This window comes from Mustela erminea, chromosome 3 (assembly GCF_009829155.1).
Source record: "Mustela erminea isolate mMusErm1 chromosome 3, mMusErm1.Pri, whole genome shotgun sequence".
NCBI lineage: Eukaryota > Metazoa > Chordata > Mammalia > Carnivora > Mustelidae > Mustela > Mustela erminea.
In genome coordinates, this window is record NC_045616.1 from 3,825,424 (window position 1) to 3,838,088 (window position 12,665).

At 44.9% G+C, this 12,665-nt stretch overlaps 1 protein-coding gene across 30 annotated transcripts in view; it reads right to left on the reverse strand.

The window, feature by feature from the left end:
- Window positions 1-12,665, reverse strand: part of OBSCN (obscurin, cytoskeletal calmodulin and titin-interacting RhoGEF) — a 137,108-nt gene that overhangs the window by 118,391 nt on the left and 6,052 nt on the right. For all 30 annotated transcript variants that reach the window (XM_032335099.1, XM_032335091.1, XM_032335087.1 and 27 more), the window contains exons 4-9: window positions 12,202-12,462; window positions 11,216-11,524; window positions 10,819-11,085; window positions 9,941-10,219; window positions 9,320-9,595; window positions 8,457-8,732 (exon numbers count right to left, since the gene is read on the reverse strand). In XM_032335099.1, coding sequence (XP_032190990.1) covers window positions 8,457-8,732; window positions 9,320-9,595; window positions 9,941-10,219; window positions 10,819-11,085; window positions 11,216-11,524; window positions 12,202-12,462 — 1,668 coding nt within the window. The remainder of the gene's footprint in view (window positions 1-8,456; window positions 8,733-9,319; window positions 9,596-9,940; window positions 10,220-10,818; window positions 11,086-11,215; window positions 11,525-12,201; window positions 12,463-12,665) is intronic.

The window sequence follows — 12,665 nt, forward strand, 5'->3', positions numbered from 1 at the left end:
CCTTCAGAAATGAAGATGAAATAAAGACCTTCTGCATGAAGGGAAGCTAGGAAAGTTCACTGCCAGCAGATCTGCTCCACAAGAATTTCTATGGGAAATGACATTTAAGGAAGATTCAGAGCATCAGGAATGAAGGAAGACCAACATAAATGGTAGATGTTTGGATGACAATGAATTGTCTGCCCAAACCCCACCCCCCATGATCTGTGTGTTGAAGTCCTAACTCCCAATTTTGGATATAGAGCATTTAGGGAGTTAATTATGGTTAAAAGAGGTCCTAAGGGTGGGACCCTAATCCAATAGGAATTTATAAGAGAGAGACACTAGAGAATTCTCTTGATCTCCAATGGGCCCACAGAGGAAACGATGTGTGAGGATACAGCCATCTGCAAGCCAGACAGGAAGGTCTCATCAGCACATGCCAAAGCTGGTACCTTGATCTTGGGCTTCTAGCCTCCAGCACTGTGAGAAAATAAATTTCTCTTGTATGGCAGCCTGAGCTGACTAATATGTTGCATAAACAAAACAGACTATTCTCCTGCACAATTCTTCAGACTATATTTGGCAATTGAAAGCAAGAATTATTGCGTTGTTTGGTGAGGCTGTCAACGTTAGACATAATACATAAAACAACTAATAACATAATGGCATAATGGTGGGAGGGTAAAAGGACCTATATATTGATAAAAGTTCTACATCCCAACTGAAGTAGTAAAATAATGATTCTAAGTAAGCCGTGAGAATTGATTATGTTTAACACAATCCCTATGGTGGGCACACAAAACTAGACACAGAACCACAATGGATAAATTAAAATGGAGTACTAAAAACTTCCTAAGTAACCCAAAAAAGGCAGAAAAGATGAAAAAGGAGAAAGAAAAAATGAGAAAAAAGTAGAAATAATAAAATAGTAAACCTAAATCCAAATGTACCAATTATTGCATTAAATGAAAATAGTGTAAACACACTGATTCTGACAGAGATTTTTAAAAATCTTTTTTAAAATTCTCATTGAAATTTTTAAAAATTTCAATTTTTTATTTTAAATAATTACTCAACTTTGCGTAATCTACTTCATATATGTATAGGTAAAAATAAAAGAAGAAAAAAATACATGTAATGCAAACACTGATCAAAACAAAGCTGGAATATTTATATTAATATTTTATTAAAATTACATTAATATTATTAAAATAAGTAAATTTAATTTAATTTTAAAATAATTAATAAAATAAATAATATTATTTTAAATATTAAAATAAAGTAAATCTTTGAGCCAAGAAAATTACCAGAAATATTATAAAGACAAATGAGTTAATTTATAAAGAACATGTAATAATCCCAAATGAGTAAGCCCTTAACAACAGAGTCAAAATATGCAAAGCAAAAACTGACAGACTGCAAGTAAAAACAGAAAGTCCACATTTATAGCTAAAGACTTCATTCTTCACACAACAACTGGTAGAACTAGTAGACAGAAGATCATCAGGGGTATAGAAAAACCAACCCATTAACCAGCATAACCTAACTGACATTTGCAATGCATTCCACCCAACAACAGCAGAATATACCTTCTCTTCAAGTATACATGGAACATTTACCATGTTGTAATGGTAACTTAACTACAGACCATACTGAAGTTAAGAAAAGAAATTTCTTAAAAAATTATTAAATTGAAGTAATACAAAGTATGTTCTCTGAACAGAATGGAAGTGGACTAGAAGTCAATAACAGAGAGATAAGAGTAAAAAAAAGAATACTTGGAAATTAAACAGCACACTTCTGAAAACTACAGAAATCAAAGAAGTCTCAAGGGAAGTCAGTAAATATTTTAAACTGAACAACAATTAAAATAAAAACATATCAAAATTTGCAGGATAAAGTTAAAGCAATAATTAGGGGGAAATTTACAGTACTAAATATTTGTATTAGAAAAGAATAACTTTTAAAAAAATAAATAAATAAAATAAAAATTTAAAAATGAATAAATTGGCAGCATTGGAGGATAAAAAGAAAAGAAAAACTTTCAATAAGTAATCCTTTTTTTTTCACCTCAAGAAATTAGGAGCAAAATAAACCCAGAGCAAGCAGAAGGAAAATTAATAAAGAACAGAAATCAATTAAATTGAAAAAATAGAGAAAATCAATGAAAACTATATACGGTTCATTGAAAAGATCAATAAAATTGATAAATTTCTAGTAAGACTAATAAAAAAGAGAGAAAATCTAAGCTAACAATATCAGGAATGGAAAGGAACATCACCACAGACCCTGCTGACATTAAAAGTATAATAAAGGAACACTACAAACAACTCTATGCACATAAATTAGACAAATCTGAAGAGATAGAACAATTCCTCAAAAATTACAAACTACTAAAATTTGCCCAAGAAAAAATAGGTAACTTGCATAATTTCACCTCTATAAATAAAATGTTTTCAAAATTTAAACCTTCTAAAGGAAGAAATATTTAGCCCAGGATGACTTCACTGGTTTAATCAGGGAAATAATTTTAAGAGAAGAAATTAAAGAAGGAAGAGAAATCACATCAATTCTACACAATCTCGCATAGAAAACAGATGAGAAGGGAACCCTTTCCATTACCCTGAGGACAAAGTCACACAAATACATATATGAATACTACTAACCACACTTCCTCAAGAATATAAATATAAACATACTCAATCAAACAGTAACCCATTGAATCAGAAATGTGTAAAAAGAATAACACACTGGGTGTTATACACAAACAATGAATCATGGAACACTACATAAAAAACTAATGATATACTGTATAGTGACTAATATTACATTAAAAAAACGCACACAATGAGATACCCTCTTACAACAGTTAAAATGGCAAATATTAAAGAGTCAGAAAACAACAGGGGTGCCTCTGTGGCTCAGTGGATTGGATCTCTGCCTTTGGCTCAGTTCATGGTCTCAGGGTCCTGGGATCAAGCCCTGTGTTGGGCTCTCTGCTTGGCAGGGAGCCTGCTTCCCCCTCTCTCTCTATGCCTGCCTCTCTGCCTACTTGTGATCTCTGTCTGTCAAATAAATAAATAAAATATTTAAAAAAGAAAAAAGAATACAAAAAATGTTGGTGAGGATGTGAAGTGGGGGAATGGTTTCCCATTGTTGGTGGGAATGCAAGCTGGTACAGCCACTCTGGAAAACAGTATGAAGGTTCCTCAAGATGTTAAAAATAGAGTTACCCTATGACCCAGGAATTACACTACTGGGTATTTACCACAAAGATACAGATGTAGTGAAAAGAAGGAGCACCTACACCCCAAGTTCATAGCAGCAATGTCCACAACAGCCAAACTGTGGAAGGAGTCGAGATGCCCTTCAATAGATGAGTGGATAAAGAAGATATGGACCACATATACAATGAAATATTATCAACCATCAGAAAGGATGAATACCCAGGTTTTGCATCAACATGGATGGGACTGTAGGAAATTATGCTGAGCGAAATAAGTCAAGCAGAGAAAGTTAATTATCATATGGTTTCTCTCATGTGTGGAACATAAGGAATAGTGAGGAGGACCATACAGGAAGTGAGGGAAACTTGAATGAAAAGAATTAGAGAAGAAGATGAACCATAGGGGTCTATGGACTCCATAAAACAAACTGAGGGTTACAGAAGGGAGTGGGGTTGGGGGATGGATTAGCCCAGTGATGGGTATTAAGGAGGGTACAAGTGGTACCACTTGTACCCTCCTTAATAAAAAAGGGTATAAGTGGTGATGAGCATTGGGTGTTATATGCAACTACTGAATCATTGAACACTACAGGAAAAACTAACGATGTACTGTGTGGTAGCTAACTGAACAAAAATAAGACTGACTTCCTTCCCTCCTTTCTTCTTTCCCTCCATCCTTATTCTTCAAGCCTGAACAGGAGCTCACTCAATGCAAATAGCCTTTTCCCCATCAGTATTTGTTGAAAACAATCACAGGCAATTACTGAACATCGTGGCTGCCCAAGGTGGTAGGTATCAGTTGAGTAAAGAACAGACTAACAAATCAGCTTAAAAGGAAAAGCTGCAAGAATGTCTATGTCCATAGAGGGCTTTGGAAAGCTCTGGCACATTCCTGGGCATCTAGAGGGCCACAAACATATGTATACTCAAGAATCATTTGAGGACGCCCTAAACTCACACTATGGGCTAAACTTGAGGACATGAAAACATGATTGTAAACTGCCTAAGTTGTATATGCATGTACCAACAAGAACTGGGAGGCTTACTGGTTAAAAGCATCTAAAGAAACCACTGTAAAACCATTAGCTAACCAACCAGAGACTTCAGAGGTTCAACACAGTATAAAATGCAGACTTCACAGAAGTAGTTCAGAAAAGTCACTGAACACACAAATAGAAACAAAAACAAACACCAACAACTACAAAGTGGGAAGAGGGTTGGACAATTTGAACTAAATTCCCACATGCTATTACTTAATATTCCAATATCAACAAAGAATTATGTGACGTGCAAAGAATCATGGTCCATTACAGGAAAGGAAGCTGTCCAACAGAATCTGTCCCTGAAAATGTCCAGATATTGTTTCACTAAACAAAGTCTTTAGGTCAGCTATTTTAAATATGCTCAGAAAATTAAAGGAAACTATTTCTCATCAAGTAAAGAAATGTTTGAGAACAATTTCTTACCAAATAGAGAGAATATCAATAAGAAGATATATTTCTAAGACTACATAGAAATTCTACATTTGAAAAGTGTAACTGGAATGAAAATTCACTGGAGGGGTTCAACTTCTGATCTGAGCAGACAGAAGAAAAAAAAAAACTCAGCAAACTTGAATACAAGTCTCATGAAATTACCCAGTCTGAGGAGCAGAAAGAAAAAAGAATGAAGAAAATGAACAGAGCCTTAAATCCCTGTGGGGCAACACACACACAGGGAGATTTAAAGGGAAAGGGGCAAAGAGAATATTCATATGAGTGCTCCTACCAAGAGTGACAGCTGATGTCCCTTCAGAACTATAGGGGCCAGAAGTTTGTAGGTGATGTTTTAAAGTGCTTAGGGGAAAAGAAAACAAAAACAAGAACAAAAACTATCAACCAATAAATTATAGGCCTATGTCAAAAAACCAAGAACAAAAAACCAAGAACAAAAACTATCTGGCAAAAGCATCCCTAAAAATGAAGGAAAAATTAATACATTCTCCTTCAAATAAATACTGATGATTTTGTTGCTATTACAACTGTCCAGCAAGAAATGTTAAATAGGCATTTCAGACATGGATGAAAAACACTGACAATAACTTGAAATTGTATGAAAAAATAAAGAACAGTAGTAAGTATAGTTATACAGGTAAATGTAAATGCCAGTATTGCAGCATTTTTTTAGTTTTTATCTCTTTGGGTTTTTTTCCCCATATGATCTTAAAACACAAATGCATGAACAATAATTACAAAACTACAAAGTTAATGGACTGAAGTTAGTGTATAAAGACAAATTTTGACAATACCAACATAAATTATCAACTGCACTTTGTGTGGGAACACAGAGCTGTAAAGGAACAGCTCTATTATTTAAACTAAAACGGTATAATTTTAAACTTGAATATTACAAAGTTAAGATATTAATTGTGATAACCACTAAGGGTATCCACTAAGAAAAAAACAGATAGATGATAGATAAATAGAAAGAAAGAGCCAATGTTATATGTATATATAATACATACAAAGTTATAGTAAATATATACACTTAATACATGAAACACCAGAAAAAAATCAATTAAACAGAAAAAAGATAGAAATGGAGAGAATAAGGAACAAAGAAGATACAACATATTAAAAAAAAAGACCAAAATAGCAGAAGTAAGTCCTTTCTTGTAAGTATTACTTTCACTATAAATAGATTCAATTTGCTAATTAAAAAGTAGAGATTGGTGAGATAGATTTTTAAAAAAATACATGCTGTCTACAAGAAACTTACTTTAGATCCAAAGACACAAATAGGCTTCAAGTGAAAAGATACTTCTTACAAATAGTAACCAGAAGAGACCTGGGGTGTTTATACCAATGTCAGGCAGAACAGACTTTAAGGCAAAAACCATAGGAAACATTATCTATTGATTGATAAATGCATTGATTAAGGACATCAGAAATTGATAAAAGGTTCATTTCACCAAGAAGATCTCACAACTGTAAACATAAGCACAACACACAGGAGAGACCAAACTACATGAAGTGAAAACTAACAGATCAAAGAGAGAAAAAGATGTACAATAGTAGTTGGAGAGTTCAGTGCCCTGCTTTCCATAATGAACAGAAAGACAGACAGGAGGTCAGTAAGGAAACAGCAATATGCCAGGTAGACCCAGCTGACTCAACAGAACTCTCCACCCACCATATCAGAGACACACAAACAGAATGTTCTCTGACACAGACCATGGGTTCGGCCAGGAAATGAATCTCAGTAAATGTAAAGAGATGAAAATCATATAGGGTATCTTTTCCAACCACAGATAAGTGACACTAGAAATCACTAATAGAAGGAAAACTAGAAAATCCACAAATCTGCCAAAAGGAAACAATGCACTCTTGAAGAAGAATTGTAAGGAAAATTAGAAAATATTTTGAAATAGTTGGAAACGAAACCACAACACACCAAGGCTAATAAGATGCAGTGAAACCACTGCTCAGAGGAAAATTCATAGTTATAAATTATAGGCCTATGTGAAAAAAGATGAGCACAAATCAATAATCTAACTTCACACCTTAAGAAACTAGAAAAGGAAGAGTAAGTGGAACCCAAAGTTGGAAGAAGGAAATAAAGTCTATAGATGAGATGAATGAAACAGAATAAAAAGGCAAAAGAAAGAATGAAGAACATTTGAAAAGATCAACAATATTAACAAACCACTAGCTAGACAACTAAGAAATTTAGAGGACTCAAATTATTACAACAAAAACAAATGTGGGGACACCAGTACAGACCTTACAGAAATACAAACCATGGTCAGATAACACCATCAACAAGTGAATGCCAACAAATTCTAGATGAAATACCTGAACTCATAGGAACACACAGACTACCAAAACTGACCCCAGGAGAAATAGAAAACCTGAACAGACCTACAACAAGTAAAGAGAATAAATCAGTAATCAAAACAAAATAAGAGGCATCCAGACTGCAAATAATGAAGTAAAACTATCTGTGCAATATAGGGGACACTTTTTTGTATAAAAAAAAAATCCTTAAGAATCCACAGATAATTAATAGCTGAATACACCAGCTCAGCAGGGTTGTAGGACACAACAGAAATATTCAAAATTAATACTATTTCTGTATATTAGTGATGAACCTTCAAAAACTAACATTTAAAAAATAATTCCACTTAAGGAAACATCAAAAAGAATAACATACTTACCAAAAAACTCAACAAGTCTTCTACACTAAAAACTATAAACTACTGATCCCGGCACTGCCTGCCTTGAAGGGGACATGTCCAGACTCAGGGTGCAGCCACCTCATGTGGGCACAGGGCGGTCCCAGGACACACACAGGCCCCTCAGCAGACCCACACTGCCCACTGGACCACAGGCCCACTGTCTCCACCCTCGATGTCCCACAGCCCAGACAGTCAAGTCAGGGGCTTATTTTTCCAGGCTATCTGCAGTGGGGTGTGGCCATCAGAGCTGTTTTAGGCCACTGAGTTTGTGATAATTTGTTGCACAGCAATAGAAAATGACCCAAAAAATACTCCCTGCAAGTTCTTCCCACCTGAAATGTGATGGCTGGAGCTGTGGAAGCCATCTCATAACCAGGAGGCAATAAGCATAATGAAGGTCCTTATTTTGTGCTCAGGGTGGCAGAGAACTAGAAGCAGACAGAGCCTATGTCCCTGTGGTGTCCCTGTGGGAGGTTGTTAGAAACGGTCCCTGATGAGTAAAGCCTCCCTATGTCCACACCCTCAGCAGTGGGGTCTACTTCCTCCTGACCTGGAAACCAGGGTGTGTGAAGCAGAACGTGGTGGTGGTCATGCTCTGAGCACAGACCCCAACAAGCCCAGTAGCACCTGCTGTTCCCTGAGGGAAACAGAGCCACCATGAAGACACCATGGAGACACACCTGGGGCAGAGACACCAGGAGCAGAGAAAGGGGTCCCAGACATAGGAGTAAGCCCAGCCAACATCGTACAGAGACAGAGGTTTGCCATCCGGCTAGACCCACACACTGAAGCCCTGTTGGGACATCGGACACATGGACGAGGCCAGGCTGGGTACTCCTGCCCCAGCCCATATTACATGGAGCAAAAAGGAGTGGTCTCACTGAGCCCTGCCTGAACCCCTGACCACACAGCCAACTGTCTCGACAGTTTGGGGGTGTTTGTCAGCTGGCGCTAGATAACTGCCTTTTGTGGGCCTGACCCAGCTTCCTCCCAAACACCTCCTCCAGGCCTGTTCCTGGGATGTCAACTGACCTGTGACGTCCAGGCGGAAGGACACCTTCTGGCCCCCGGCCTCGCAGCTGTACTCCCCGGCGTCCGCCTTCCCCGCCTGCTGCACCACCAGCCGCCTGCTGCAGCCCTTGGCCTCCATGTGCACATTGGAGCTCGCACTCAGCTTCTTCCCGTCCTTGTACCACGTCACCTCTGTCTGGGCCTGGGCCACCTCACAGCTCAGGGTGGCACTGGCCCCTGCCTTGCAGAGCACCTCACTGCGTGCTGGCTGCTCCTTGGCAAACACTGCAGAGGGCTCTGAAGACAGAAAGGGACGCATGGTCAGAAGCCCCACTGAGGGAAGGTTCCCAAGTCCTGGAGCCAGGCGAACTTGGGAATCCTTCACAGTCAGATGCTGCTGGTAGAGCGCTCCTCAGGCACAAGGGGACCTGATGCCCTGACCCCTCTAGGGCATGGGGGGAGCAGCCTCTGAGAACCAGGATGGACAGCCAGGCCACTGCCTAGCGACAGATAGAGGGAGGCCTGGGAGAGTGACCGAGACCCAACTAAGGGCCAGGACTCAGCATCTGCCAAGTGGCCCCAGAAGCTTCTAGCAGGAGCCAGACCCATAGGCATCCAGACCCCAAGTCTTGTCTGCCTCACTTCCTCATCTTCAAAAGGACAAAAAGGCTACAAGTTTCCTTCTTATTTTTTATTTTCCATGCGCAAATCTTTTTTCCATCTAAATGTTAGTTCTTTGGGAGGTTCCTCTTTCCAACCCTAAGAGCAACGGCACCTCCCAGGCATTCTTGGAAGAAAGGAAGGGCTGGACAGCCTAGCCTCACAAGTGCTTGATGAAGCCAGATCTGCTCCCCACCCACCATGCCTCAGAGGCTGCGGCTCACCGGAGACACGCAACTGGAAGTCCACGGAGTCCTCGCCCACACGGCACGAGTAGGTACCCTCATCCTGCCTGGTGACCGAGGTTGCCACCAGCCGGTGCCGTGAACCCACGTCCTCCTGCAAGAAGCGCTGGCTGGAGCGCTTGAGCTCCACTCCATCCTTGTACCAGTGCACACTCACATGGGCCTCTGAGGTCTCGCATTCGAAGTGGGCTGGGCCTCCAGCCACAGCATCCACACAGCCGCCAGCAGTGTCCTTGTGCAGAAAGGGAGTGAGCCCTGGAAGGGCGGCCAGGCAGGTCAGTGGGGCCAGCAGAGCCCTGGCCACATAGACACCTATGCTAGACAGCAGACAGAGACGCCGGGGGCCTGCAGGCCTCCCCCAGACCAGGGTCCCCTTCGGAGTGCCACCTGCCCTTAGGAAGCCCCGCCCCCTGCTGACCAGAGCCTCCCCTCTCCCATCCTCCCCAAGGTCAGCTGAGCATGCCCCACTCCCCACTGCCCTACAGAGATGGAAAATGGTGACTCCCACAACCCATACCCCCTAGAGTCTGCCCAGAGCAGGGGAACCTAATGTGGGGACATGGCCATGGTGGAAATGGACCCCCACACAGCAGGCGTCACCTTGCACCAGGAGCTGGTAGGCGATGCGGCCCCCACGGCTGACACACTCGTAGAGGCCAGCATCATCTCGCACCACATCCCGCACCAGCAGTGCCCGCTGTCCGGCCATGGCCTGCACCTCATACTTGGGGCCTGGTGGCAACACGTGGCCATCCTTCAGCCATGTCACCGCTGCAGCCTGGTCTGACAGCTCAGCCAGCAGCTGTGCCTCCTCATGCAGCCGGGCCAGCACTTCCCTCACAGCTGTGACTGGACGCCTAGTGGTCATCCCTGGGGCCGCTTGGGGCCACAAACAGGTGGACAGAAGGTGCATGGACAGAGCAGTGGAGAGAACAGAGGAGGGGACAGAAGGAAGAATGACAGGGAAATGGATGGACAGAGGGGGAATGGACAGAGGAGGAGGGGATGCAGGAGGGACATTGGGGTGTGGGCAGAGGAGATGGATGGTAGAGGGAACAGAGAGAGAATGAAGGGGAAGGAAGAGAGAAGAGTGAACAGACGTGGACAAAGGGAATGGACAGGAAGGGACGGGGGGGGGGAGGATGGGGAGGGGACAGAGCAGGGAGAGACAGGTATGAGGGAACAGGGAGAAGCAGAGTGACAGAATCAGCAGAGGGGAAGGGGAGGGACGGAGGGAAGCAGGCAGATAGAAGAGTGAGGCTCTGAGCCCAGTCCTCCATGCACAACCCACACAACCCATGGGAGAGGCCACTGCCAGCCCTGGGCAAGCTGCCTCCCACCACCCTCTCCTGCCCAACCCTGCCGCATCCAGGAGATCACCCGGGAGCTCACCTGCCCCGGGACAAGCAGCAGCTCCAGGAACCCCCACCCCACTGCTAGGGCAGAGGCCTGGGGGTCCCAGCCGGGGGTCCTCCTACCTCGGACCTCCATGCGGATGCTGCTTTCAATGCCATTGGCCACGAACTTGAGCTCAGCACCGTGCATGCTGGCGGACACTGAGTGGATGGTGAGGGCATGCCGTGTGCCGTCCTGACGGATCATGTACATGCTGCTGGGCTTCAGGGCCTGCCCGTCCAGGAACCACTCTCCCGCCAAGGCCAAAGTGAGGTCCACGGAGAAGGTCACCTCACCACCCTCCACAGCCTCCACTGCCTTCAGGGGCGTCCTCACAGCAAGCTGGGGGGCTGCAGGGTGAGGGCTTCAGTAAATGGTCAGCCTCTGCCCTCTCCGCCCCTCCTCTGCCTGAGCCCGGCCCAAGTGCTGCCTCCCCCAGCAAGCCCATGGGGCAGGCAACTGGAGCGCATCCACACTTACTCAGGTGCACAGTCCCTGGGAACTCGAGGTAGGGGCTGTGGCCAAAGCTGTTCAGAGCGGACACCCGGAACTGGAAGTCCCCCTCCTCAGACACGCTGGCCACAGTCAGCTCCTGCGCACCCACCCACTCAGCCTCGTGGCACCGGCTCCAGGTGTGGGCGCCAAGCCGCTTCTTCTCCACCAGATAACCATCGATGGGGACAGGGCGGTCCCCGTGGGGTGGTGGGGACCAGCCAAGGGTCACGGAGCACTCTGTCCTGGATTTCACCATGGGGGCCTCAGGCGCGTGCAGCGGCGGCTTCCTAGGGGCTGGGCAGAGAACCACCCAAGGCGTCACTCACTGGGAGTTCCCTCCCCAAGCCCTCAATCCAAGATGAGCCCCGCCCTCCAGGGAGCATGCCTTCACTGTCTGGACTGCCCAAGGCCCGAGGGGACTGCAGGGACAAGGATGCTGTGGACCCATGACCAGGGGGTCTAGGGATAAACCCCATCTGTGATTCCAGGTCTCGGGCTTGACAGTGACCAAAGCAGGGCACAGTGACCATTCTGAGGGCGCTGAGACCCGTGTGCAGGGGCGCATTCCTACCCCAACAAAAGGCTGACCCAGTGGAGACAGGTGGGAGGAGGGACCTACTCCCCAATCTACAAATTTGATAGCAAAGGCCACAGGAAGAAGACATGCTCGCTCACGATGTCCCACAGCTGTTCTCGCCCATTTGTGTGCTTCTAGAACAATCTGCACCTTCTACTTTGGTTTGCAGAGTGGTGGTACCAGAACTCCCACTCTGCAATCACCTGGGGTGACCACAGTGAAGGAGGGCAGCAAACAAACCAGGGGTCCAAGGAAACTAGAGCTATGACCCGTTGGTCCAGCCCCCAAAACCCCTCCTACCCCCCACAGCAGACCAGAGTGTACAGCGTGGCCCAGTGGACAAAAGAAGGGGGGAAAGGGCCTGTCCATTCAAGGGGCACGCCCTGGCCCTTACCAGACACAAAGAACTGTGTCGTTGTCCGGCAGTCCCCAGCCATGAAGGTCACCTCGCCCATGTCCTCCAGGCTGCACTTGGAGATGGTCAGCGTGTGGCACGTGCCTTCTGTGGTGATGGCCACGCGACCCCCGGCCACCACCTCCTCCTGGTTCCTCAGCCAGTGGATGGACTCCTCGGGCTGGGCCAGCTCCACACAGAACATGGCCGTGTCCCCCACTCGCACCGCGGTCTTCCTCGGGAGCTTCCGGATGAGGTTGCCTGTGGTGGACAGGGCCCGGGAACTGGTCGGTGTTTGGATGGGGGGACGTCCTCTGCCCACCACTCCTCCTCCAAGCCCACCTTCCGCCCCGCCCGCCCCTTCTCGCCCGCCCCTTCACCTCCGAGCCCCGCTTCCGACTGTGTACTGCCCCCTGTCCCGCCCCTGCTCGCCCCGCCACTCCGCCCCCAGCCGCCCCCAGCCT